General features: G+C 41.5%; 1 protein-coding gene across 1 annotated transcript in view; it reads right to left on the bottom strand.

Annotated features, from left to right (window-relative positions):
* Positions 1-5735: 5735 nt before the first annotated feature.
* AKAP5 (A-kinase anchoring protein 5) overlaps positions 5736-27802 on the bottom strand; it is a 37856-nt gene continuing 15789 nt past the window's right edge. The window contains exon 2 of the mRNA XM_082242860.1: positions 5736-7571. Coding sequence (XP_082098986.1) covers positions 5881-7446 — 1566 coding nt within the window. The 5' untranslated portion in view covers positions 7447-7571 and the 3' untranslated portion in view covers positions 5736-5880. The remainder of the gene's footprint in view (positions 7572-27802) is intronic.

Raw genomic sequence — 27802 nt, 5'->3', positions numbered from 1 at the left:
CCAGGTGGAGAGAAGCCATATTCCTGTTATTATAAAAATTATAAGAAAAATGCTTTTTTTTCTGGTTCTGGACATGCTACAGTGATGAAACTTCACAGGGACACTTTTTGGACCCCCCAGACACTAAATCAAAAAAAAGTCATGCCTGCCTCCAAAAATGCCCGATAAATGCCTGCAAGAAAACGGCCAGGTGGAGAGGAGCCATATTCCTGTTCTAATAAAAATTATAAGAAAAATGCTTTTTTTTCTGGTTCTGGACATGCTACAGAGATGAAACTTCACAGGGACACTATTTGGACCCCCCAGACACTACATCCAAAAAAAGTCATGCCTGCCACCAAAAATGCCCGATAAATGCCTGCAAGAAAAACGGCCAGGTGGAGAGGAGCCATATTCCTGTTCTAATAAAAATTATAAGAAAAATGCTTTTTTTCTGGTTCTGGACATGCTTCAGTGATGAAACTTCACAGGGACACTTTTTTCATATTCTGATTGGCCAAATACAAAGTCGTTCAAAGTCGTCTATCATACAAGTCGCGTAAAAAAATTCACAAGTCGCGCCAAAGTCGCGCTAAAAGTCGCGCTAGAAGTCGCCCCTTTATGAGGCGACTTAGAGGTCGTGCTAGTGTGAATGGGCTCTTATAGTAAAGTTTTGATATAGATGAACTATGTACTGTATAGTTGTGCTTTTCTATTACTTTTGTTACTATTATACAAAAATAAACAAAAGCAGAAATATCAACTATAAGAATGTTATCCCAACCTACAAAACTATACTTAATCAACTTATTTGATAGGTTTATTTGAAGGTAATCAGTACAAATAACATCATAGTGAATAAATAATATGGATCACTTATGATTAGATAATAGTCTGTATGAGTTGAAGAGCATGTTGATAAGAGTATCTCAACCCAAAACTAAAATGTAATGTACTACAGCTTACAAAACCATAGATATGGATGTTGCATTAGTTTACTATTTTGTCCTCTATTTTCACCTGTTAGGTCTGCAAATAACACACTTCATGTCCCCTTGTGGCTATGCTCACTCCTCCACAGTATGTATGGAAGGAGCCATGGTTGCCAGAATCAGGTTGGACTACCAATACATTATATCTGTCTTTGTTCACCTTTGTTAGATGGGGAGATTAGTAGTTTTTTAAAGCAGTAATGAACCCAAAACCAAAAATGTATTATATTGCAGCTTGCCAATCATTAAATGTGGTGACTGCATTACTTTTCTTTTCTTTGGCTTTTTCCCTGTGTTTTCCCGTGGTGATCTAGTCAGTATCACACCTCCTGTATTAGTGTGACACAACTCTGGAGGAATGAGAGGTGGAGGCACAGTAGAAAGGAGCATTGTCATTCTTGGGGGAGGGGAGTGTTAAACGTATTGGCAGATTTAGATCTACCTACCTCACTAACACCTTGGGGTGTTTTTACCTACTATTTCTTCACCCACTAGGAAGGATTTTGGCAGATGGCCTATTTATTTCTCATCTTCTGAATTTCACGGAGCACTTAACATGTTTATGCACTTTATATATATTTAATATGGACTTTACGGAGCACTTTATATGTTTATGCACTTTATATATATTTAATTACGGACTTTACGTAGCACTTTATATGTTTATGCACTTTATATATATATTTAATTACGGACTTTACCTAGCACTTTATATGTTTATGCACTTTATATATATTTAATTACGGACTTTACCTAGCACTTTATATGTTTATGCACTTTATATATATTTAATTATGGACTTTACCTAGCACTTTATATGTTTATGCACATTATATATATTTAATTATGGACTTTACGTAGCACTTTATATGTTTATGCACTTTATATATATTTAATTACGGACTTTACGTAGCACTTTTTATGTTTATGCACTTTATATATATTTCATTACGGACTTTACGTAGTACTTCATATGTTTATGCACTTTATATATATTTAATACGGACTTTACGGAGCACTTTATATGTTTATGCACTTTATATATATTTAATTACAGACTTTACGTAGCACTTTATATGTTTATGCAAATTATATATATATTTAATACGGACTTTACGGAGCACTTTATATGTTTATGCACTTTATATATATTTAATACAGACTTTACGGAGCACTTTATATGTTTATGCACTTTATATATATTTAATTCAGACTTTACAGAGCACTTTATATGTTTATACACTTTATACATATTTAATTACAGACTTTACGTAGCACTTTATATGTTTATGCACTTTATATATATATATTATACTACGGATTTTACGGAGCACTTTATATGTTTATACACTTTATATATATTTAATATGGACTTTACGGAGCACTTTATATGTTTATGCACTTTATATATATTTAATTACGGACTTTACGGAGCACTTTATATGTTTATGCACTTTATATATATTTAATTACGGACTTTACGGAGCACTTTATAGGTTCATGCACTTTATATGAACTTTTTGGATTACCATCTTTGCACTATTATTGATTTACCTTTAGAATATGTAATGTACACTAGTTAATACTTTGTATCGATCAATTAATTTTTAGTGTTTCAAGCGCTGTGAGAAGCGTGCAATAGGCATGCCAATTTCATCATTTATCTGATTTTTTTTGTCCATAGCAGCTGCTCTTTATCACTTATTATTTATTCACATATAGAACTCATTTTTTTTCATACTTATCTTTTGGCCCGAGTGGAATTCATTTTAATAATTTTCAGATTTAGATACACTAGCAAATTGAAGCCAAACTCCAAACTTTATAATCAGTTACAACAGGCGGTTTTTATCCTTTTGGGACAAAAGTTTTACACGAATAAATAAAAGCTGGTCATTTTTGTATCACCCTGGTTTGTCTCATCCATGTAAACTGATATATTCTGCTGGAGAGATTGAACTTGTGAAAAAAAAATAGACTTGCTGGCTGGATTAATAGATGAAAGAAAGAAAGCCTAAAAAATGACACTAATACAGCCACCACATCTAAGAATTGGTAAACTGCAATATAATAAATGTTTGCGTTTGGGTTCAATACTGCTTTAAATTCAAACCAAACACATCAGCCAAGCCCTCACTCCAGTGGGGATGACAGCCGTACCGCTCTCCTCAGGTAGGGAACTCCAACGTATGCACATGAAAAAGAAGAAGGAGGCCCAAACACCTAGTGCATTACCCGTGGTCACCTTAAAAATGTTTTATCAAAATACAAAAAACATACTCACAAACAAGAAGAGCTCTGAAGAAGGGAGCTTGACTCCCGAAACGTGTTAGCTGTCCTATTTATAGGGACATGATCCATTCCACGTGTGGCGGACCCTCGTAATGTGGTTTTACTCTTCTTGTTTGGGAGTATGTTTTTTGTATTTTAATAAAACATTTTTAAGGTGACCATGGGTAATGCACTAGGTGTTTGCGCCTCCTTCTTTTTCATCTGCTTTAAGTTGAGCCCACAGGAAGTGATAAGAACACTGCATTTCTAGCAAAATCAACAGGTATTTTATGCCCAAGACTGTTCTTAGCCTGAAAAAAAAACAAAAAAAACAAATGCAGATGCCACATTTAAGGATTGCTAAGTAGCAACATACACATTTTTTGATCATGGGTTTAGTTATTTTTTTATTTAATACAATTATTTACAAGATCCGATCTTTCTTTTAAAGGAATGTTATCTAGTGGTTAAGGGTCCTTTCACACGGGGCGGACCGTTTTTTGATCCGCTCCGGCACCTTTTTTTTTCCGGACACGGATGATACTTGTGTCATCCGGTCCGTATGTCCGTTTATCATCCCATCCGTTTGCGGATGATAAACGGAGATAATGCATGTCAATGGGATTGCGGATGTCAGCGGATGACACCGTTGACATCTGTTTTTGCGTCCGTTCCGCTGACATCCGCAATCCCATTGACATGCATTATCTCCGTTTTTCATCCGCAAAAAAATGGGATGAAAATCAGACATACGGACCGCCCGTGTGAAAGGACCCTTAGGATTTCTCGTACTTTTAAGATGTACAAGTACTCCCTTAAAAAATAAATTCCAGGCATCAGAACCATTCTGGACCTTACTCTTCTGTTTTGGGTATTTCAGATTTCCTTTAATGAAAGGACTTGAAGCAAGCAATCAAGCAATAAAAAAATAAATAAATGTCTTTATTCTGCAAAGTGAATAGCTGTTCGGTCAACTTATCTTTTGGACATCATCCTGCTTCTGTTATTAAAGAACAATAAACTTACATTTTCACCCAGCATTGCCACCCTATAAACGATTTGGAAATTACCCTCAGTTGTGAAGGGCTGATTTGTAAAGTCTACTGCAACTCATAGCCCCAAAAATGTAGCCGATGCAGATATCATGGCATTATAAAGGGGTAAACTAGTCACTTGTATTTCGATAGATGTGTTCCTTGAAGTCACAAAATGCTGCACACATTGTCCAGTCTTGTCTGCTGCATCATGGAAACTATTGTCAGGAAAGGGCTTACACCTGTTTCTAAAGGCAAGGAAACGCTAAAGGCAAGGTACACATGTGTGAACAAGCCACTTAGAATAAAGCTGTCATAAACCTAAGAAATTTGAAAACTAACATGATGAAAAAAGAGGTAAATGCAGATCTATAAAGAAAAAAAATGTGGAACTTACGGGTCCTGTGCCGAATGGCTGCTCTGCTGTATTGTAAAGACATGAGTTTTCTCGCTCAGCACTGGTGCCATGGTGGGGTGATGATGTCACAATCTGAATGGCGCCTGGAAGCTAGCAGCAATCACTGTAGTAGTGGTGCATACTACAGAGATTTGCAGTTTCTGTAGGGAACCCACAGGTATGGCACACGCATCTTTAAGTTGGTCCAAACCAACTGGACCAATGTAGCTATGTAAAAATTGCCATATGTAAACTTCAACTTCAAACACTGTGTATTGTAAACTATTTCCATGTTTTTTTTCTTCAATTCTCATCAGTTTTTTTACATCTCAGTTCTGTTGATCTTCTCCAGCCTCTTTCAGCTACTTTCTGTCTAATGCCCCGTACACACGTGCAGATTGTCGGCCGAAAATGTTCGGCCGCCGAACGATCGGCCAATTTTCGGCTTGTTAGTATGATGCTTCCGACAGCCAACAGCGCACTTTCGGCTGAACAGAATCTGTCGTGCAAGCATTAAAATTTTTGTATGCCGACACCAGAGCGGCCGATTGTTCGCCAGTCAATACAGAATTCGGCCGACAGACAGCAGATTTGCAAGACTGGGCATGCTCAGAAAAGAAAAAACACAGGGAAAGTTAACCATCACATGACATCACTTCTGCAGTCGGCTGTAGTTGGCGGACAAAATTCTTGTGCAGTCTTTTGCACTTTTCAACAGACACGACAGCCCGGGGACAAAAAACGGCCGATCGTTTGGCCGACAATCTGCACATGTGTACGGGGCATAACTGTCTGCACTATCAATGTTAGCACAACCATCGTAGTATCTACCAGAGGTAAATATGATAGCATGGCAACAGTTGTCATCCCATAAAAGGAAGTGCCTAGACAAGGACCTTCATGGCTGGATTACCAGGTATTGCTGAAAGTTACAAATTTAAAAAGAATGACTGTTGAATTTACATTGCCATATTAAAGCTTACATAAGATTTTGAATTTAGTCTTCGCTATCCTTGGATCTATTACTGAATGTCTGAGCACACAATTTTCAGCGAGGGCGAACACTGATTATGCATTTTTTTCCCCACCTATGCTTGGACTGCATTGCCCAGATTTGCAACAGGTTTAAATTTGGGTGCATGAGATGAAGATAAAGAAGAAGATCAAGAAACAGAAATCACAACCCTGTTTTATTGTTGTTTATATTTCAAATATAGAACCTCTCTGAGGTTTTGCATGGGACATGGTTAAGTAAAGCATCTTCTGTAACTATCTGTTGAATGGATGACTGAATAACCTTACTAACAAGAGAGGCAGCTGTTCTCATTAGGAGAAATTCATATATATCAGATGTTGAGTCTACTATATCAGAAATGTCATTGACCAAAGACAGTTCATTCAGTCCATTTTCACTGTCAGTATCTCCATCATCTGTTTGGACCTTTGTTATACGACTGATGTTAGCTTCATGGATAGGTATGTCTTCATTAACTAGATGCCCATTTGCTACTCCAGTGCTTTGTATATTTGTATCATCTACAGAAATTTCACAGATTAGTTCTTTTTCCTCAACAGGAGACTGGGACTGCCTTGTTAAATTCATTTTTAATTTGAGGTCTTGTCCTCTACCATGAGTTTGTTGAAAATCACTTTTTTTTTCTTGGGAAGAATTAACTTTGTGGTCACGTTGCTTACTTAGGGAATCAAACTCACAATTTTTAATGCCTTTTTGGTCCAAGTTGTTTTCCGATATTAGGCATACTTCAGTACAAGTATCAAGGTTGCTATCACTTACATTGTTCTCTACATCTAGAGATCTTTGAAGTCTATATTTAGCTGCTAAAACTTGATCACTTCTTTCACCATCAGCTCCCGATTCCTTTGCACAGTTTTCTGATGAATTTATTGCAACGAGAGGGTTTTCAGAAGTTAAAGTTGTGTTTGCAGACCTTTTCCCTCTAGAAAAGTTCATGCATGAAATCCTGAGGTTGGAGAACATTTTCTTTTGTGGAACTCTTTGAATGCAAGTACCACTTGTGTTGGTTTCAAGGTGTCGAGCGCTGAGTTGTGATTGTCTTTTTAAGGACGAGTTTAATTTCTTTCTACGAGTAACTAACCTCTTGAAATTTGCCCAGGTCTTACCTGTTGATTGATCTTGTACCAAATCTTCTTTTTCATTGGTTGCAGCATAGGTAATGTCCTCGTGTTTTACTGAAGATAAATTCATACTTTCTTTTTTGTAGTCTTCATTTGAATCAGAAGATTTCTTAAGGGCTTTGCTTCTTTTTTTGAAGCAAATTTTTAATGGCTTATGTGAGTAACGGCCCTGCTTGTGGCGGGATTTTAAAGACCTCTTCAATAGTCCAGATTCAGACTTTTCTGGCTCATTAGAGCTTTTGGTTTCTAATGCAAAGGTGCCATCTTCTAGTTTTCGGAAGCTGAACTTCGCCTCCTTGGTTGTATTAAGATGGTAGGACTCCACAAGGGAAGAGTCGCAAGTAAATTCATTGGAGACTTCTTCAAAACCCAGAACCTCACCTTTCTTAGCTGCAACATTTGGATTTTTTTTCTCACTCTCTTGTAAGTCCCTAGAAAGGTTACTAAGATTGCTCCGGCTTTGCCTTCTTTTGTGTTTACCCCTCCTAAGGAACACCATTGAGGAGTAACCTTTGAAGTACTTGCCAACTGGATCACTTTGGCTTTTGTCACTGCTTGTTTGAGACCGAAGCTTTTCTTTAGGTAAATCAGTAGATTCTGCTTTACATCCCGACATTTTAATATATCTGGAGAGCTACCAAAATGTCTGTTAGATCTGCATTAGCTGTAGAAAAGCAATCCACTATTAAGTAATTTCTCTTGCATTTGGATCTTTTCCATTCCAAAGATTAAAGCCACACCCTATGAAAGAGACAAAAGAACAGAAAAATAGTGGTCAGTTATATCCAGGGCTTTTTTTCTCCGAGAATAGGTGCAGGAACTCCCCCTTTCTGGGTCAATTCTTTTCTCCGCCCCTACCCACCTTCAAGCACCGCTTCTTGATTCAAACCCTCAACCTCTCAGTGCTGCCCCCTTTAGAGTATACAGAGCCAGGTATCATTTTGTGGTGCTAAGTAATTTGTATGGAATTTGGTAATAATAGCAAGAAAAGCAGATCCCCTGCAGCCACGAGCAATATACCCCCCCCCCCCCCAGCAACCACAGATCTCCCAGCAGCCAGTATCAATAGACCCCTTCCTCAACAGCAGGTCTTATCCAGCAACAATTGACTCCCCAGCATCATAAGCCCCCTTCCAGCAAACCAGCAACAATTGAACTCCTCAGAAACAATAAACAACCATGCAAAAACAGATCCCCTCCAGCAACAATAGATCCCCCAGGAGCCAGTATCAATAGACCCTCCAGCACCCCCCAGCACCTCTTGCCATTAAATACAGTACCATTCAGTACTGTGTTCCCCCGCATTCCTGCTGAAAAAAAGGGGGGATTTTGGCAGTGATACCAGCACTTGATTTTCCAGATCTGTCCTCTTTTTCAAGGCATACTCTATCTTCTTTTAATTTTTTTTACATTTTGGGCAATGCAGCAGAAAAACTGAAATGACCTCATTTGCAGGAAGTAGGATGTCATCTTATCAAGAGGCGAAACCAGAACCTTCAACAGGGAAATCTCATGATTAAGGGCTAACTCCGCCTTTTGGACCATGTTACATATTACACCCACATTTAGGGTGTAAGGCTCCATGTACACGGGACGCTGGAAATGGCCGTTTAGGAGCAGTTGGGCGTTTTTTTCAGAAGCCCCTGAACCCATCTACATTTTATCTTATCTGTCCATGTACACCAGGTCGTTTACAGTCATTTGCAGGCAGTTGCGTTCAGGGACTGTTTTTAGAACGCAATTATTTGCGTTCGAACGTGTGTTTCCCGGCGTTTCAAACGCACAAACGCGTCCGAACGCGTCTGAACGCGTCCAAACGCGTCCGAACGCGATGACCCGCGTTTAGCGTTCGCGTTTTTTCATTTTAAAGGGGAATAATTTTTTTGACCTCTAGGAACGCTTCTAAACGCAAACGCCCGCAAACGCCGCTAAACGCCCGCTAAACGCGGGTACAAACGCGACCGAACGGACGTTTCAAACGTCTTAAAAATTCCAGCATTCAAAGGGACTTTTAACAACGTCCCGTGTACATGGAGCCTAACATGTATCATGGTGAAACTCGGACCCCCTAAAATCACAACCCCCCCTCTTCTGTGACAGCATATGGGGGTCCAGGGGAGGTATGAAAATAAAGTAAACTTGGAGGTAAAGTCTGCAGCAGCTCTGATTGCACCTACAATCCATGGTTTGTGTTTCCAATGCTTTGCGTGTTCATTTGCAAATAATAATACATGTGCATGCATTTTTTTTTTTTGTAAAAGGTGGCCTTTTCTAATTAAAATTTCTAGCGAGATACAAATATCCAGTGTGAAATACTGCCCATTAGTATCTACCTATAACTAATATATTAATTTTGGGTGCAGTCAGTAACTAATATCTCTAGAAAAAGGAAAAGACATAAGAATGCTGAGATTCATTGGTTATCATACAACTTAACCGCTTCAATCCAGAGCACTTTCACCCCCTTCCTGCCCAGGCCAGCTTTCAGCGCTGTCGCATTTTGAATGACAATTATGTGGTTACGCACCTTTGTACCCAAATTACATTTTTGACATTTTTTTCCCACAAATAGAGCTTTCCTTTGGTGGTATTTGATCACCACTGGGTTTTTTCTTTTTTGCTAAATAAATAAAAAAAAGATTGAAAATTTTTAAAAAAAAAAAAAGTTTTTCTTCTTTTATGTTAAAATTTTTTTGTAAATAAGTACGTTTTCTCCTCCGAGCACTGATGAGGCTGCACTGACGGGCACTGACGAGGTGGCACTGATGGGCATTGATAAGACACTAATATGCAGCACTGATGGGTACTCATAGGCATTACTGATATGCAGCATTGATGGGCACTGATAGGCACTCATAGGCAGCACTGACAGGTGGCACTGATGGGTGCTGATGGGTGGTACTGATGGGCACTGATAGATGGCACTGATAGGCAGCACTGATGAGGAGGCAATGACAGGCATTACTAATGGGCACTGATTGGCATCTTTGATGGGCCCTGATTGGCATCCCTGGTGGGCATGGGTTGGCATCCCTGGTGGGCTCTAGTGGGCATCCTTGATGGGTCTGCACTGATAATCAATGCGCTGAATATCAGCGCAGACTTCCTCTGCCAGGAAAGCCACCGATCGTCTCTCCTCAACTTGCGCCTTTTTAGCGCAAATTGAGGAAAGCTGATAAACGACACTTCCTGATTACGATGTGACCAGCTGTGATTGGACACAGCTGATCACATGGTAAAGAGCCTAAGTCATAGGCTCTTTACTGGGATCGGAGATGCGGTGTGTCAGAGCGACACACTGCACCCCCAGTCGTCGCTCTGCGAGCCCTCATGGGCCTGCATGAGCGGCTTATTCTGCTGGACATCATATGACGCCCAGTCAGGATAACATAACCACTTTGTGGCCATCATTCCGCTATATGGTGGGCGGGAAGTGGTTAAAGCCCATCTCTGGGCAAATGTGACCCATTTTCCATTCCTCCTAATCCCCTCTCACTCATTAAGCAGCTTTAAAAAAACTGAAAAATAACCCTCTGAAGCAAATTTTTAACCACCTAATGCCATAGTTTGTCTATGAAAATAGAATGTGGCTTGGTGCACCTAGTGATGTGCCTCCATCCCTTCCATAATATCTCCATACAACCAATTCCAGGTCAAATAAATTGGTCGTATGGAGATAGTTTGTTAAATGAGTTCAAGGGAAGTTGGAGAATTACGACCGTTCAGGAATAAAAGTTATCCAACTTTCGATATATTCTGATTTGATGTAGAAACAGTAACATTCAGCCTCATGTAGGAAAATGTCTAAATATAGACACACACACAATGGCTACCCATAGACAGATTTCTCCCCAAGTACAACAAATGATGGATAGAGAGACATCTGCCTGTCCCTTTTCACACAAGTATTTGCTATTGTTACTGCATTCTTCCCAGTAAATGAGCATCCAAGTTGCTCAGATATTTTCCAACATGTTGGAGAATCCATATTGGCAAAAACAATCCCTTGGAGATAGGAAACATCTGTTTAGCTGTGCACCCATGACAACCAAATTCTTGCCAAGGTATTGATCTGGCACCATAAACCTCTTAGTATCATTGGTCAGGGTTATTTTATTTTAGCCTTTTCCTATGATTGCCAGGGCAATAATACAATAAAAAACAAAAACTATATAATATTTTAAGAATGAACTCTTGGCAGATATAAGACACAAATTAATGCAGCTCAGTATTCATGAATACGTCATTAAATATATTATTTTAATTGGGCAATCCTGGACACAAGCAGAGTATTTATACACCATGGGTTATAGCTTCAAGGTGATTGACCCCTATAAACGTACCCTACTCTGTGTGTCCACAGTTTTGTGCAGGTGTCTGAAGGTGATGGACCTTTTCTCCTTCACTGAGAAAATCTCCTTTAGCTTAACAAGTTTGTTATTTTATCTTTATTGTTTTATCTTGGATTTTTTTCAGTCAACCCCCCACTGTCTTCTACTGCCAACAGAAAAGCAACCTCGGTAAAACATTGGAAATCGGCCACAAGCTGTGGGGACAGCCTGTAATGTTGCTTTGAGTACTGAATCCCATATGGGAAATAGCTTTGGCACTTGGTGCTAAGTGTTGAGTTAGGCTGTGGGATGCTATAGAGGTCCAAGGCTGTGGTCTTTTGGAACCCAGTCCCTGAATACCCCTTCAGGGATATGCCCGCCAGGGAGGGCAGAGTCTGGCCCAGCATCATAGACAGGTAAAACAGGGTCACCCTGTATCTCTGACCATTACTGTAAAAATGGGGCTATGTTGGAATAAATTCACTTTGCAGTGTAAACGCTTCAAACTTGGCACTAAAAATTACTCAAACCTTAAGGCCCGTACACACGAGTCGAAATTCGGCTGGGAATTTTCGTCCGACGACCGATCTGCCGATTTTCGGCTTGTAAGTATGTGTAAGGTTCTGGCACTCTCAGTGCCTCCTATCACATCATTTCCGGGTGCGTTCCATCTACCTAGATAGATGAAGCACATATAGGTGTGTTTCCCTTTAAGAGTGCTGACATCATCATGAGGCGCCGGACTGAACAGCTATTTAAATCACCAGCTTTCACTCACATGTGTTCGTTCAACCTGCTGTGTGCCTAGATGTGCCTTGATGCTAACCTGTCTTGAAGCTCTCATGCTTGCAAGCATACCTCGCTGTCGGAACCACGCTGCGCTGATCCCTGTATCCTGCTACCGGATCATCCGCTCTTGTCGAACCTCTCCTCTGCTACATTGTTACTAGTGATAAGTACCCCACAGGGGAAACCTCAATAACCTTCATACTAAAGCTTACACTGTGTAGCTCTGCATACTAAGGACTGTTACTACATCTGCACTATCTAGATTGCTAGCTCTTGAGCCTACTATCATCTGCTCTTGCACTGGGTTAGTCTCTCCTGTATGTCATCTGCTATCCTATCATCTACTACCATACATGATTGCTAACCTATCTGCATCCCACCTGTTACTATCTCATTCTCAAGAACATTCCTCTCAAGTGTCTGTCACCTATCGTCTCTACTCAACCTGTCTCTTCAGCCTATCACCTCTATACTACTATATACATAGATCACTCCAGGAACTTCTTATTGAGTGTGTATATTTGTATGCTGAATTGAGATCATCCACACATGATGAGTCTTGGGAGTTGGGATTGGTGTCTCAGCGTTTCTCTACATGACTACTGAAGTGGAATATTTCTGCAGCTGTAAATCCACATCATACATAAAACGCAGGAGCGTTACAGATTGAACGAACCTGATAAAATGGATTCAGCAGAAATGACCACTCAGGTGACACAGTTAACACAACAAGTAACTACGTTAATACACGCACTTACTGAATTAAAAGAAGACAATCAGGCTCTGACGCAGCAGGTGGCCAGACTGACACAGCCTACTGCTGCTCAACCCCCAGAACCTCTTGTCCTTCTACCAGACAGGTTTGATGGTTCCCGTTCCTCTTTTCTTTTTTTTCGTATGGATTGTGAGCTCCTATTTATCCTTAAGCCTAGGACCTATCATAATGACTTTATTAAAGTGCATGCTGCCATTAATTTGCTTTCTGGCAAAATGAAAACGTGGGCATACCAGAAACTGCAAGAAAAAAGTCTGATCCTAGACAATTGGGAATCATTTGCAATTGCGATACACTCCCAGTGTCTCCCCTCCCAAAAATCTACTCCTAAACCTGCTCTAGGTAACCGCAGACCCCGGGTACCTAGGGAAAAAAGGAAACCAAATGAATATGGTGATCCTGCCTGGTCATGGTCCAAGCCTGCCTTAAACAGTCAGCCTTGTCACTCTGACACATCTCATTTGAACCCTGATCCTACAGAGATGGATGAGGAGCCTATGGAGATTGGTGCCGTACATACTAAGTTGTCCTTACAAAAAAAAAAAGATCACAGGAGAATCTGTGGCCTTTGTTTTTATTGTGGAGAAGGGGGACATTTCATTACATCCTGCCCAACCTGACCTCATAGGCCTAAGGCTCTCCCAATGGAGGCAAGGCGAATCCGAACTGTCTTCCCTGAAAAACAGCCTGGAAATTACCAAGGCTGTTGCCAGCCCTGTCCCCGTTCTATATCAGAAAAGGACACCCAGAAATTGGCAGATGTTGGTATAGATACTCCTATTTTTGCAAGCACATTTCTAGCTTCCAATGAAAACATTGAGATTCTTGCACCTGACTGCGTACGCGCTTCTAATGGCACGGTGGTATGTAGGAAGGATCGGAGGATGTTTGAAGAAGCATTGGTTGCTAGGACTACTTCGGATGGTTATGCGTCCGATTCTAGTGAGGGGTTCATGTAGCAGACACCGTAACAACAAGTGATCCGATTCTCGTATCGGCAACCAGTATTATCCGATTCTCGTATCGGCAACCAGTCTTATCCGATTCTCGTATTGGCAACCAGTCTTATCCGATTCTCATATCGGCAACCAGTCTTTTCCGATTCTCGCATCGGCAACCAGTCTTATCCGATTCTCATATCGGTAACCAGTCTTATCCGATTCTCGTATCGGCAACCAGTATTATCCGATTCTCGTATCGGCAACCAGTCTTATCCGATTCTCGTATCGGCAACCAGTCTTATCCGATTCTCATATCGGCAACCAGCTTTTTCCGATTCTTATATCGACAACCAGCCTTAGAGGCCTTCCGGAGCCGGCCTTACGGGGGGGGGGGGGTACTGTAAGGTTCTGGCACTCTCAGTGCCTCCTATCACATCATTTCCGGGTGCGTTCCATCTACCTAGATAGATGAAGCACATATAGGTGTGTTTCCCTTTAAGAGTGCTGACATCATCATGAGGCGCCGGACTGAACAGCTATTTAAATCACCAGCTTTCACTCACATGTGTTCGTTCAACCTGCTGTGTGCCTAGATGTGCCTTGATGCTAACCTGTCTTGAAGCTCTCATGCTTGCAAGCATACCTCACTGTCGGAACCACGCTGCGCTGATCCCTGTATCCCGCTACCGGATCATCCGCTCTTGTCGAACCTCTCCTCTGCTACATTGCTACTAGTGATAAGTACCCCACAGGGGAAACCTCAATAACCTTCATACTAAAGCTTACACTGTCTAGCTCTGCATACTAAGGACTGTTACTACATCTGCACTATCTAGATTGCTAGCTCTTGAGCCTACTATCATCTGCTCTTGCACTGGGTTAGTCTCTCCTGTATGTCATCTGCTATCCTATCATCTACTACCATACATGATTGCTAACCTATCTGCATCCCACCTGTTACTATCTCATTCTCAAGAACATTCCTCTCAAGTGTCTGTCACCTATCGTCTCTACTCAACCTGTTTCTTCAGCCTATCACCTCTATACTACTATATACATAGATCACTCCAGGAACTTCTTATTGAGTGTGTATATTTGTATGCTGAATTGAGATCATCCACACATGATGAGTCTTGGGAGTTGGGATTGGTGTCTCAGCGTTTCTCTACATGACTACTGAAGTGGAATATTTCTGCAGCTGTAAATCCACATCATACATAAAACGCAGGAGCGTTACAGTATGATGCTTCCGACAACCGTCTCCGACTTTTCGGCCGAAAAAAATCTGGTGTGCAGGCTATAAAATTTTTGTCCTCCGTCAAAACACGTCCGATTTTCGTGCAGTCAGTACAGATTTCGGCAGGGAAAAATCTTATGAGCAAGACTGGGCATGTTCAGAGAAGAAAGAACACAAAGAAAGCAAACCAACACATGACATCACTTCTGAAGTAGAATTTTGTCGTGCGGGAAAATTCGTGTGCAGTCTAGGCACATTCCAACCAACAAAACACCACTCTGGACAAAAGATGGACGACCGGTCGGCGAAAATTAGTTGCGCGTGTACTAGGCTTTAGTCTCAGATGAAAGACCAGCAATTACATCACACCACTGGTTGTGCACATTACTGCCACTTCCACTTAGAGCCCTTTTAAGTTACTGAGACACTTCCTCTCGACCTTTTACATCGAAGATTCGTTACAGGGTGGCCTACACCAGGGACACCATGTACTCCCTATGGATATGATTACCCTGTACTCTGCACCCTATTCAATGTGTACACCACAGGGCAATACCCTCACTTGTAGCTATTGTGTAGACCAGGCAAATAGGAGTCAATGCAAAACCACAGGAGAACATTCGCTAAGCAAAAGGGCCACACAAGACTCAACCCCAGAGTGACGATGTGTCCCTTGCTTGCACCTGTGCAAGAGCCAGCTCTAACACTGGCCTCAGCATTCTATTCTAGCTCTGATTTAGGCATGCAGTAAGTGGCCTATTTGACTAAAGCAGAATTCTTTGCCTCTATTTCACATTTCCTTGGACCAGAGATGTATAGTAACGAAGTAGAACTACTTAAGTACTGTACTTAAGTACCGAAATGCGGTATCTGTACTTTCCTAGAGTAGAATTTTTTTCTCCTACTTCTACTTTTACTTCACTACATTTTTTCGATGATTTCAATACTTCTACTCAAGTATTTTTTTTTTGTGCTGCATAGTTACTAGTTACTTTTAAAAAAATTACCGCTGCCAGAACAGTAGATGGCAGGTTGCATAAAGCTCAAAAAAATGTGTATAATGTCATTTGTAAATCAGCGCATACGAAAATAAAGGCTGTGTATAATAAAAGCTGCTATACCAAATCTTTCCAATAAAGAGAAAATATGAAACAAACAAATGGTGCTACAGCGCTTAAAGTGCATCAAGAAACTGATAAAAAACACAGGTTAATCATTTGAATAAATCATTTGAAATAATAAAAAACAATATGATGTTCAAACTTTTGACTTCTTTCTTTAATAACTACATAACACAGTACTTCTACTTCTACTTTCAGTACTTGAGTAGAATTTTTTTTTCAAAACTACTGGTACTTTTTACTTTTAGTACTTAAGTAGCAAATTTTTTGAAAAAACTACTTGCAATACTTAAGTAAAAAAAATGTTGAATACTTTAGTACTTCTACTTAAGTAACTTTTTCTGCGAGCACTTCCACTTCTACTCAAGTCACTTTTTGATCGAGCACTTGTACTTTTACTCAAGTAGAAATTTCGAGTACTTTATACAAGTCTGCCTTGGACAGATTAGAGCCTTAATTCAGTAATCTTTATCTGGCTCAAAAAACACCACACTACTTCTCCTGCTCTTTTTTTCTCAACATGGGCTAGAACCCGATAAGCCAGTCCTAGAGGAAGCGGGCACATCATTTTGTATTGTACAGCTTGCAGCACACTGTGCTTCCTTGGAATCTCAACATGGTTCTCTCTTCCTGCAGAAACCAATATAGAAACCATCAGGGATATTTTTCTAGAGTATCTCTCCTGCAAACTAGCAAAAATCTATCAGACGTTTTTCTGAACTAGCAGCTCTTTCCTGTAAGCCCCGGTTCACACTTATGCGAGTGCGGGAAGGCTGCGAATCCGCAGCCTGTTCCCGCATCGCACACGCACCCCCGGCAGTTCACACTGCCATATGTGATACGCTGGGGGTGTCAATGTAATCTTAACGACACCCCCAGTTTGATCGCATATCGCAGTGCGATCGTGCAGTTCGCACAGGATCGGATCGCACAAGTGTGAACCGCTGTGCGATACGATCCTGATGCGGCTTCCAAAAAGGGTCCCTGTGCGTGTTTGGTGCGGCTGCGGTGCGAATTTAGCCATACAAACTGTATGGCTAAACTCGCACCGCACAGCCGATCGCATGTAATGTCGGAGCAGTGCGCTCCGACATTACATGCGAACCCCGCACACGCACAAGTGTGAACCGGGGCTAAAGAGTCTTTCCTCATAATTTACAATGACAAGGTTGTCCTACACCCAGAATGCCTTCTTTCTAGCAGTGTAGTGTATATAATACCAGGGTCCTGCAGTAAAAAGATGGCTATATGTTACTTGAACAGTGGGGAATCTTGTGCCTCCTCTCACCCTCTCACTTTAGTACAAAAAGAATATGCAAAGATGTCATCTGCAATTGTTTTAGTTTTAGGGCTCTTTCACACGGAGCGGACCGCATTGCGATCCGCTCCAGGACTTTTTTTTTTTTTTCACGGAGCGGATGACACTTGTGTCATCCGCTCCGTATGTCCGCATATCATCCCATCCATTTGCGGATGGTATGCGGACATAATGTATGTCTATGGGCATTGCGGATGTCAGCGGATGACACTGCTGACATCCGATTTTGCTTCCTTTCCGTTTTTTGAACGGAGGAAAAATAGGGTTCTGTTCCGTTCCAAAAAACGGAACAGAACTGAAAGGAAGAAAATCGGATGTCAGCGGATGGTATTCCGCTGACATCTGCAATGCCATTGACATACATTATGTCCGTAAATCATCCGCAAAAAAATAGGATGATTTGCGGACATATGGAGCGCCCGTGTGAAAGGGCCCTTAGTCATATTTAGTTGACTAAAATCTGCGGTATGTTTTAGCCGATTAAAATCTCCTACATTTCAGTTAACTAAAATCTCAAGTACATATGGGTCGACTAAAGTTTTTTTAGTCGGAGTAAAATTTAATGCGTTTAGTTAAAATGAAATGCATTAAATGAGCATTTCTCTAGAATTTCCAAACTCCAAAAAAATAAAAAATCTAAAATCATGTGATTATTTATGGTATTAAGGTTTTAATAAACTACACAGAAATTCTGGATGGCGGCCTGAGGAGGCCTCTAATGCTTCACAGTGCTCTGGTTGGTGGTCTAAAGAGGCTTGCAATGCTGCACAGTGCTCTGGATGGTTGTCTGAGGAGGCCTGTAATTTTTTTACAGTGCACTGGGCGGTCTAAGGAGGCCTGCAGTACTGCACAGTGCACTGGACGGTGGTCTAAGGAGGCCTGTAATGCACAGTGCTATGGGATGGTGGACTGAAAGGTCTGTAATGCTGTACAGTGCTATGGACGGTGGTCTGAGGGGAGGCCTTTAATGCTGCACAGTGCTCTGAATGGTGGTCTGAGCAGGCCTGTAATGATACACGGTGCTCTGTGCGGTCAGAGGAGGCCTGTAATCCTCTGCACAGTCAGATATGTTGGGATTTAAAAGGCCTGTAATGCACAGTGCTCTGGATAGTCGTCTGAGTCTGAGGAGGCCTGTAATGCTACACATTGCTCTGGGCTGTCCAAGGAGGCCTGTAATTTAAAGTGCTTTGGACGGTCATGAGTTGGGACTCTCAGGAGGCCTGTAATTCACAGTGCTCTGAACAGTCCTCTGAGGAGGCCTGTAAAGCTACACAGTGCTAAGCACGCCATACCATTAATCACACTATGTTTGTTACCTTGCTTGCTGGGAGGGAAGGCACTTATGGGCTTTATAGGTAAACCTCCAAGGAAACTGTGGGGAGGGGTTCTAATGCTGCCCTTAAAGCGTAACTCCACTTTTGTTGAGAAAAAAACATTCCCCTCTGGGTGATCTCTGTACATTGCAAGGATTTTAACAACCTTTGTTGCAAATTCCTACCTTTTGTTATTCTGAAGAAATAATTGTTTATTCCTCTGTGCTGAGTGGGTCGAATGGGAGTGGTTTTATAATTATCATTCAACTGTGGCAGCTGCAGGACACTAATGAGGAAAGCTGCTGGGCCTGCATCCCTTTAGACGTGTTCCTATTGGGAGGATCTCACCAAAAATTACATTTTTGTTGCAGGGGATGCCAGAAATCTGACTTGTATCTTAGGCAGACTTCTGGGAAAAGTGAGCGAATCACACAAGCAGGAAATTATGTTTCTGGGGTGTGGCCAGTATACATTTTGTGTACAAAACAGCTCCAGGTAGCCATATTGCATTGCATTTTCAGAAAATGACAGCGGCTGCAGATTGAAAAGGAAAGGCAATTTTTTAATAACATTCAAATACAATATGATTTGTGTCGCAATTGTATACGCTATATTGTTTTTCTTTATTTGCTGTTTGTTTTCTCCACGAAAGTGTAGTTACCCTTTAACCTGGCAATTAGATTTTATCTATCTCAACTGCCTAGTCGATTATTTGTACCTTAGCAACCAGATGAATTTGCTAACAATAACAATGTTGCTGCATCGGTCTCCTGATCATCTTCAGCACATACAGTATATTTCAGAAAAATACTGCCTGCGTGACTTCACACATATTTTCAATGTGATTATTTTTAAACTGTTTTCCACATTGTCAGTAAAACGTAGTGACTGAAAAATGAGTAAATCATCAAAAAACGATGTTCACTCTTTAAGTGCTGCTCTTGGGCAAATTTCTTGTTCAATAGCAAGTTTTTGTAAGTGTTTGTAACTGGAAACAACCTTCTTTTAGTACTCCTGACCAGTGATGGGCTCAGGACATGAACCCAACTGAGCAATCCTGCCAGAAAGCTGTCAAAGTTGGCATTCAATCATAGGCATCGGAGGCATTCCCCAACCCGCAGTTGCACATTTACACACCCCCTGCATACATGCAGCTGCTGGGTGGGGAATGTCTCCGCTGACTATGATTGACTGTTGGTTTTGACTAGTGATCGACTGATATCGTTTTTTTATTGCCGACACCGATACCAATATTTTGTTCATCGCATTTCGGTATCGGCCAATACTGGCCGATATTTTCGTACATTAAAAAAAAATGTTTTTTTTTTACAGGTACTCTTGTGGAGGGTTCTGGGGGTCTAAAATACTCCAAACCCCTCCTCTGCACTTAAAAGCATTCAAAATGTCAAGTTTGGCTGTTTTGAATGCTGTCATTTTTTTAATTTGGCGCCGAGTACCCAGAAGTGATATCACTTCCGGGTTTTTACATGGAGACCCGATCAGAGCTGAATGCGGCTTTGATCGTGTCTTCTCTTCGGCGGCCATGCAGGCTGGTTGCCTGGGTCTACCGGTGGGATGGGAGACCCGGGCGAGCCGTGGAAAGCGGCGGGAGGGGGGGGGACGTCCCCTCCCACTCCTTGTAATGACAGCCGAGCGGCTTCTCAGCCGCATTGGTTGTCATTACAAGACAGCCGACCATCGGCTATGGATGCCGATACCGGGGTGATGCCTCTAGCTGCAGGCATCACTCCGGTACAAGCACTTTCCCGAAATATCGGCAATATCGGTAACCTCAGGGGCCGATTCCGATATATCGGGGAAAGTGCAGATCGGCCCCCGATATATCGGCTTTGCCAATAATCGGTCGATCCCTAGTTTTGACAGCTTCCGGTTGGGATAGTTTAGACTTGTATCTGAACATGTCTGATTTCATCCCTACTCTTTTGTAGACAAAGCAGGAAGTAAGAGGAAATCTTTTCAAAGTAAGGGGAATATCTTTCTTATGCTGGGTACAGACATGTAAAATTTCCTACGACAGTTTGTAAAAAAATTTTTGGAAACATCATTGGTCACAGCACAAGATATTCATATCAATTAGTAAATGAAATTGGGACAAAAGCATCCCAAAATTCTGTTCGGTGGGAATACCAAAGTACCGAATTTACAGGTGCAATCTTGGTAACGAAAAAAAGTGATGTCATGGTTATTATGTATGCAACTCTAGCATGCCACTCCCTCCAGGCACTGTACTTTATTGAAATATTTATTCGTATGCAGCAGTCAGTTCATTTGTTTTTGTAGCATTTACTAGCACAATGGATTTTTTTTTTTGGATGATACCCAGATTCATACAGTATCACAGCAGTGGTGATGGTTAGATCATCACCGCTGAAAAAGAAAGTGTGAAGTAGAAAAAGAAAGTGTGACGGATTAGGATAAATAAATGGCTAAGGAAAAGAGACAAATTCTTCCATATGGAGCTTTTGCGTGAATTGGCTGTGAGTAATCCTGATGATGTTTGCAACCATTTGCATATGTCTGTAGCACTACCCCCAAAGGAACTGCTGTAATTTAACAGTTTTTTCCCCAAGATTAGTGCAGAGGCAGCCAGGCACACAGCAAAAGTTAAATAACTCTGGTTCAGTAATCAGTCTAGGGGATTTTTTTAATAGAATTTAATTGCTGAAGAACTTGGATGGGGTCTAGGGGGACATATTTAGTGTATAATTGCAGGAGGACATTCCACATTGCTAAGCCTCCCTGGACAGTCTATGCAGGAGCCACTGGCTCTTCCACCCAAAGGAATACAGCACACAGTCACTGGGATCCTAAGCTCAAGTCAGTGCTACAATGTCACAGGATCACTGGATGCCTTCTTCTAGTGGACACTCTTCAGTGAGAGGAGGTTAATGCTGCTTACAATGCCACAGGACAGTTAGACCCCTTCCAACTTCCACCAGGCACTCTTCAGTGAGCTCTCCAGACCAGGTCCTTTGGTGAAATTTAATTGATTAGCTTCAGAGAAGAATTTTAAAAGTAGGCCTTCCTGCTATGCCACAGCTGGAAGCTCGATTAACATGCAGCACATTCCAGTAGTCTGCCCGGAGGGGCAGAGGCCCTCAGGATGAGAACTCCTTCAGCAGGACAAGGACCTGGCGGCTCCAGGCCTATTTATGTGCTCTCCAGACACCTAGTGGGCCCTCCTCCCCAGGGAATGGTGGAAGCACAATAAATATTCAGGTTGCCCATTTGCCTTGCTCAACGTCCTATGTTCCATAAGCCTTTAGAAAGCAGGGGAGAGCAATCAAACCTGCAATTTGTGAGATCTAGAACAGCCAAAAGCAATCAACAGCTGCTCCACTGATTACAGAGGAGCCGAAAACTAACTTCATAGCAACCTAACTAGAAGGGTGCTACATATCAAAGGTATGTTTTCAGCAATTTCTAAAATGTATAACCCCCATGATCAAGAAAAGGGACACCATGATGAAAAATGCCATAAGTGCAGAGCAAAGGTTTATAGCATCTGGCAAATGAAAGCAGCTTATAAAATTGAACATTTTCTTCTGGGATATCAGCACAATTACTGATGCAAAAACATGCGAGTCAATTATTAAAAGGTGTTGCAACCACAATATACACTATATTACCAAAAGTATTGCGATGCCAGCCTTTACATGCACATGGAATTTAATTGTATACCAGTCTTAGTCTGTAGGGTTCAATATTGAGTTGGCCCACCCTTTGCAGCTATAACAGCTTCAACTCTTCTGGGAAGGCTGTCCACAAGGATTGGGAGTGTGTCTATGGGAACGTTTGACCATTCTTCCAAAAGCACATTGGTGAGGTCAGGCACTGATGTTAGACGAGAAGGCCTGGCTCACAGTCTGCACTCTAATTCACACCAAAGGTGTTCTATTGGGTTGAGGTCAGGACTCTGTGCAGGCCAGTCAAGTTCCGCCACCCCAAACTCGCTCATCCATGTCTTTATGCATCTTTCTTTGTGCACTGGTGTGCAGTCTGAGGTGGAGGAACTTGACTGGCCCGCACAGGGTACCTAAACCCACAAATGCGATTCAGGAAGAATGGTCAAACATTCCCATAGACACACTCCTAAACCTTGTGGACAGCCTTCCCAGAAGGGTTAAAGCTGTTATAGCTGCAAAGGGTGGGCCAACTCAATATTGAACCTTATTGACTAAGACTGGGATGCCATAAAAGTTCATGTGCATGTAAATGCAGGCATCCCAATACTTTTAACACTATAGTGTATATAGGTAAGAAAGACAATAGCAGTTTTGTTTTAGTTGTCACAACAGCTGGAAGATTTGTGAAAATTTGGGATTTCCCATCGCTTTCTGTACAGGCAAAAATAGTCACTATGACCAATAGTTATATTCAATCTTTGTCAGTGGTAACACAGTCAGCTGCAAAAACCCGATAGTTGTGCTAATTCCACATTTTATCCAAACAAAAAAAAAAATGATTGGCTTTCCAAGCTATGAGTTGTCTTTTATTTAATTTACTGTTAAACTAATGTTTTACTGCCAAAGCAATATTTTTGTCTATGTTTTAAACTTTATGACAGGTGAAGCTAATGTTCACTAGGATTTGGGTGGTCAGGCCCCAGAGGGACAACATTTCACACTTACTGCTTTATTTAGGAATTATTATAATTGGATACTGTACTTACTGTGACCCAGATTTGCCTGTTATGTGGTCTGATTATGCATTGGAAGTGGGTTTGCTTCTTATAAATGAGATGCGTTAAAGGAAATAGGCTGCCGTAACCTGCATATGGATTGCACAGATTTTCCATTAAACCATATCATTTGTCACTAACTTACTGAAATGTAAAACAAATGGGTATAATTACATCAACAAGTGTCAGAACCGGTGAAAAATGGGCTTGAAAATTTCTAGGTAAAAATCATTATGGGTGATCAATTTTATTCTCGTTTTTCGCATGTCATGGTTATGAAGTGGAAACAATTATGCACCCGTTGTCTTGGAGAAATCAGTGGCTAATATTGGAAAAAGGTAGAGAAGACAGGCACTGCCCTTGTTTTTTTTATTTAAATTTTGGAGGGTCTAGAGTAATTTGTATGGGTGATATGAAGCCCCACCTACCGTACCAGTAAAACCAAAGCTTTTCATGAAAGACATATGGGGCTGCCACTGCCTATCCCCCTATGAAGATGTTGGTTATCTGGCTATTCTATTGACCAACTGAGTTCTTTGATTTACTGACCGGTAACAAGCGTGCATCTCTATAAGGTCAGACTAAAGTCAGAAATCCTTATTTGCATGCTTATTCTAGGTACAGGAAGAAATCTTTTGAATTTGGAGGGTGAATATGACAGCTAGGATACTAGATTTTTTAGTAAGAGTAGCAAGTCAACTTCCATATCTCTTCAGGGGTATTGAAATACAATTCACAGGGGTTGAATATGTGAAATTTTCTTCCAGCCGGGGTCTGAATTGCTTGTTTGTGCGATGACTTAGATCATTCACATCACAGTCAATCTCCTCTAAAATCACAATCTCATTTTTTACATCAGTTTTCTCAGTCCCCCTTTACATCACAGTTTTCCCGTGACAGTGGTGTCCTCTGCCCCCTTCACATCCACATCACCCCCTTCACAGTAGTGTCCTCTGCCCCCACTTTATATCCCCCCACAGCAATGTCCTCTGCCCCATTTTACCCCCCCCCCACAGTGGTCTCCTTTACCCCCTTCACGTCACAAACCCAAAGCTCTACACCCCATTCACTTTGCAACTTCCCCAAAAGCTCTGCCCACATTCACATTGCAACCCCCCCCCAGCTCTGCCTCCCATTCACATTGCTCCTTCCCTCTGGTCTGCCCCCTCATTCACCGTGCAGCCCCCCTAAGCTCTGCCCCCATTCACATTGCAGCCCCCCCTAGCTCTGCCCCCAGTTACATTGCAGCCCCCCAAGCTCTGGCCCCTATTTACATTGCAGCCTATTTCAGCACTGCTCCTTCCATTCATATTGCAGTCCCCCTAAGCTATGCCCCCTATCTATATGACTCACCCCACCCCCTGATGGCAAACTCTCCCGAGAGTTGCAGAGAGAGTAGTGCATGATGTCATTAGCCTAGGCTAATTACCAGACAAGAATCTCTGCCCCCCTATCTATATGACTCACCCCACCCCCTGCTGGCAAACTATCATGAGAGTGGGAGAGTGTTGTGTATGATGTCATTAGCCTTGGCTAATTACCAGACAAGAAGCTCTGCCCCCTATCTATATGACTCAACCCACCTCCTGCTGGCAAACTCTCACAAGAGTGGGAGAGCGTTGTGTATGAGGTCATTAGCCAAGGCTAATTACCAGACAAGAATCTCTGCCCCCCTATCTATATGACTCAACCCACCTCCTGCTGGCAAACTCTCACAAGAGTGGGAGAGCATTGTGTATGATGTCATTAGCCTAGGCTAATTACCAGACAAGAAGCTCTGCCCCCTATCTATATGACTCACCCCTCCTCCCTTGCTGGCAAACTCTCACGAGAGTGGGAGAGCGTTGTGTATGAGGTCATTAGCCAAGGCTAATTACCAGACAAGAAGCTCTGCCCCCTATCTATATGACTCATCCCTCCTCCCTTGCTGGCAAACTCTCACGAGCTGTGCATGATGTCATTAGCCTAGGTCTAATGACCAGACAAGAAAGAGGAAGTGGGCTGTATAAGGTATTTACTGGCAGAAAAAAAATTTTTTACTATCCAAAGTTAAAACAACAAAGCCAAAGGATTTAATAGATGGAAAGATGAAAAAACGGCTGAAGGTCCGCTTTAAGTTGAGAGGATGATAAGAAACATCTTATTCAAAGTGCAACTGTGCCTGAAAGGGAGGTTCAGAACATGTCTATAACATATCTTTGCTACATGTTCCATTTTGTAATTGAATGGTTTTAGACTTGACCTTTTCTTTTCAATTTCCAGCTGACTATGATTTTCTAAACCTCCCAAAAAATGCAAATATTGCTTTCACTTGCAGCCATGGCAACTGGGGACATTCTGTATATGGTGTCCAGAGCCCTCCAATATCTTTGCTGCTCATGTGATTTTCCCAGCAGTCTTATAATTGTGTTTTGTTTATGGACAGTGCTGTGTCTCTATTAAGATGTCCTTGGTTGTCAGAACAAGAAGCAACAGGAAATCTCGACAAGCAAAAAAAACAAAAACATGTTTTTAGCACACAGCAAATAAAAATCCCTCACGAGAAGAACTCGTGTGGACAATAGTGGCTTTAAAAGGCACAACATGAGACACATACATACACTCTCACTGGCCACTTTATTAGATACACCTTGCTAGTACTAGGCTGGACCCATTTTGCCTTCAAAACTCCCAAATTCTTTGTGTTATAGATTCAACAAGGTGTTGGAAACATTCCTCAGAGATTTTGAGCCATATTGATATGATAGCATGGCACAGTTGCTGTGCAGTTGCTGCACATCCATGATGCCAATCTCCATTCCACCACATCCCAAAGGTGTTCTATTGGATGAGATCTGGTGACTGTGGAGACCATTGAAGTACAGGGAACTCATTGTCATGTTCAAGAAAGCAGTGGTGAGATGATTTGAGCTTTGTGACATGGTGCAGTACATTGCTGGAAGGAGCCATCAGAAGATGGGTACACTGTAGTCATAAAGGGATGGACATGGTCAGCAACAATACTCAGGTAGGCCGTGGTGTTTAAACGATGCTCATTTTGTACTAAAGGGTCCAAAGTGTGCCAAGAAAATATCCCCCCACACCATTACACCACCACCAGCCTGAACCCTTCATACAAGGCAGGATGGATCCATGCTTTCATGTTGTTAACGCCAAATTCTGACTCTACCATCTGAATGTCGCAGCTGAAATCTACACTCTTTAGACCAGGCAATGTTTTTACAATCTTCTATTGTCAAATTCTGGTGAGCCTATGCGAATTGTAGCCTCAGTGACAGGAGTGGCACCCATTGTGGTCTTTTGCTGCTGTAACCCATATTCTGCAAGGTTCAATGTGTTGTGCGTCTAGAGATGGAGTTCTGCATACCTTGGTTGTAACGACTGGTTATTTGAGTTACTGTTGCCTTATTGTCACCTAAAACCAGTCTGCTCCATTCTCCTCTGACATCAACAAGGCATTTTCCAAACAACTGTCGTTCACTGGATATTTTCTCTTTTTCGGACCGTTCTCTGTAAACCCTAGAGATGGTTGTGCATGATAATACCAGTAGATCAGCAGTTTATGAAATACTCAGACCACCCCACCTGGCACCAAAAACCATGCCACATTCAAAGTCATTTAAATCCCATTTTATCCCAATTCTGATGCTTGGTTTGAACTTCAGCAAGTCGTCTTCGCCATGTCTAGACGCCTAAATGCATTGAGTTGCTGCCATGTGATTGGCTGTTTAGCAATTTGTGTTAACAAGCAATTGAACAGGTGTACCTAATAACGTGGCCGGTGAGTGTATATAAAAATAATTTTATTTCACAAATATTAAAACCTAGTAAAAAAGGCTTCACAAAGAGCCCCTATAGAATTAACCATCAAAGAAACACAGGACAATGGGAACCAATAAGTGTCCAATGATCTGTCACTTGTACTTGTCTTGCAAATATTCTTGTCCACTTCTGAACAGTCAACGTGTTTCGCTTAACTTGTAGCTTCTTCAAGACCATTTGTTTTTGAGGGTGAAAACACTATTATCATCAAATAAATGAACACAAGTTAGATTTATATTTATGTTTATCTTGGATTCATGTAAAACAGCTGCATAGCTTACATTAATAGTGGCAATCTGTGGGATTCCAAAGAAGCAGTCTAGGGGGCAGACACAGCAGACCCAGATATAACCAGCCCAGGAAAGGCAAGGCACACAGGAGTAGTAAAAGGCCCAAAATGATGGTATTATGTAGTATCTTAATGTTTTGAATGCTATAGCCCTATAACAATTTACATGCCTCATGTCCCATCGGCCCCTATATTATAGGGTCTTTTACTACTCTTGTGTGCCTAAACTCTGGGACTGATGGGACACCTGGTATGTAAATTTTAATAGGACTATAACATTTAAAAACATTAAGATACTACATAATTCCATACTAAAGGGTCTTTTACTACCCTT

This window comes from Pelophylax lessonae (genome assembly GCF_965119305.1).
Source record: "Pelophylax lessonae genome assembly, chromosome: 13".
In the NCBI taxonomy this organism is placed as follows: Eukaryota; Metazoa; Chordata; class Amphibia; order Anura; family Ranidae; genus Pelophylax; species Pelophylax lessonae.
This window is presented reverse-complemented; position numbering and strand designations above follow the sequence as displayed.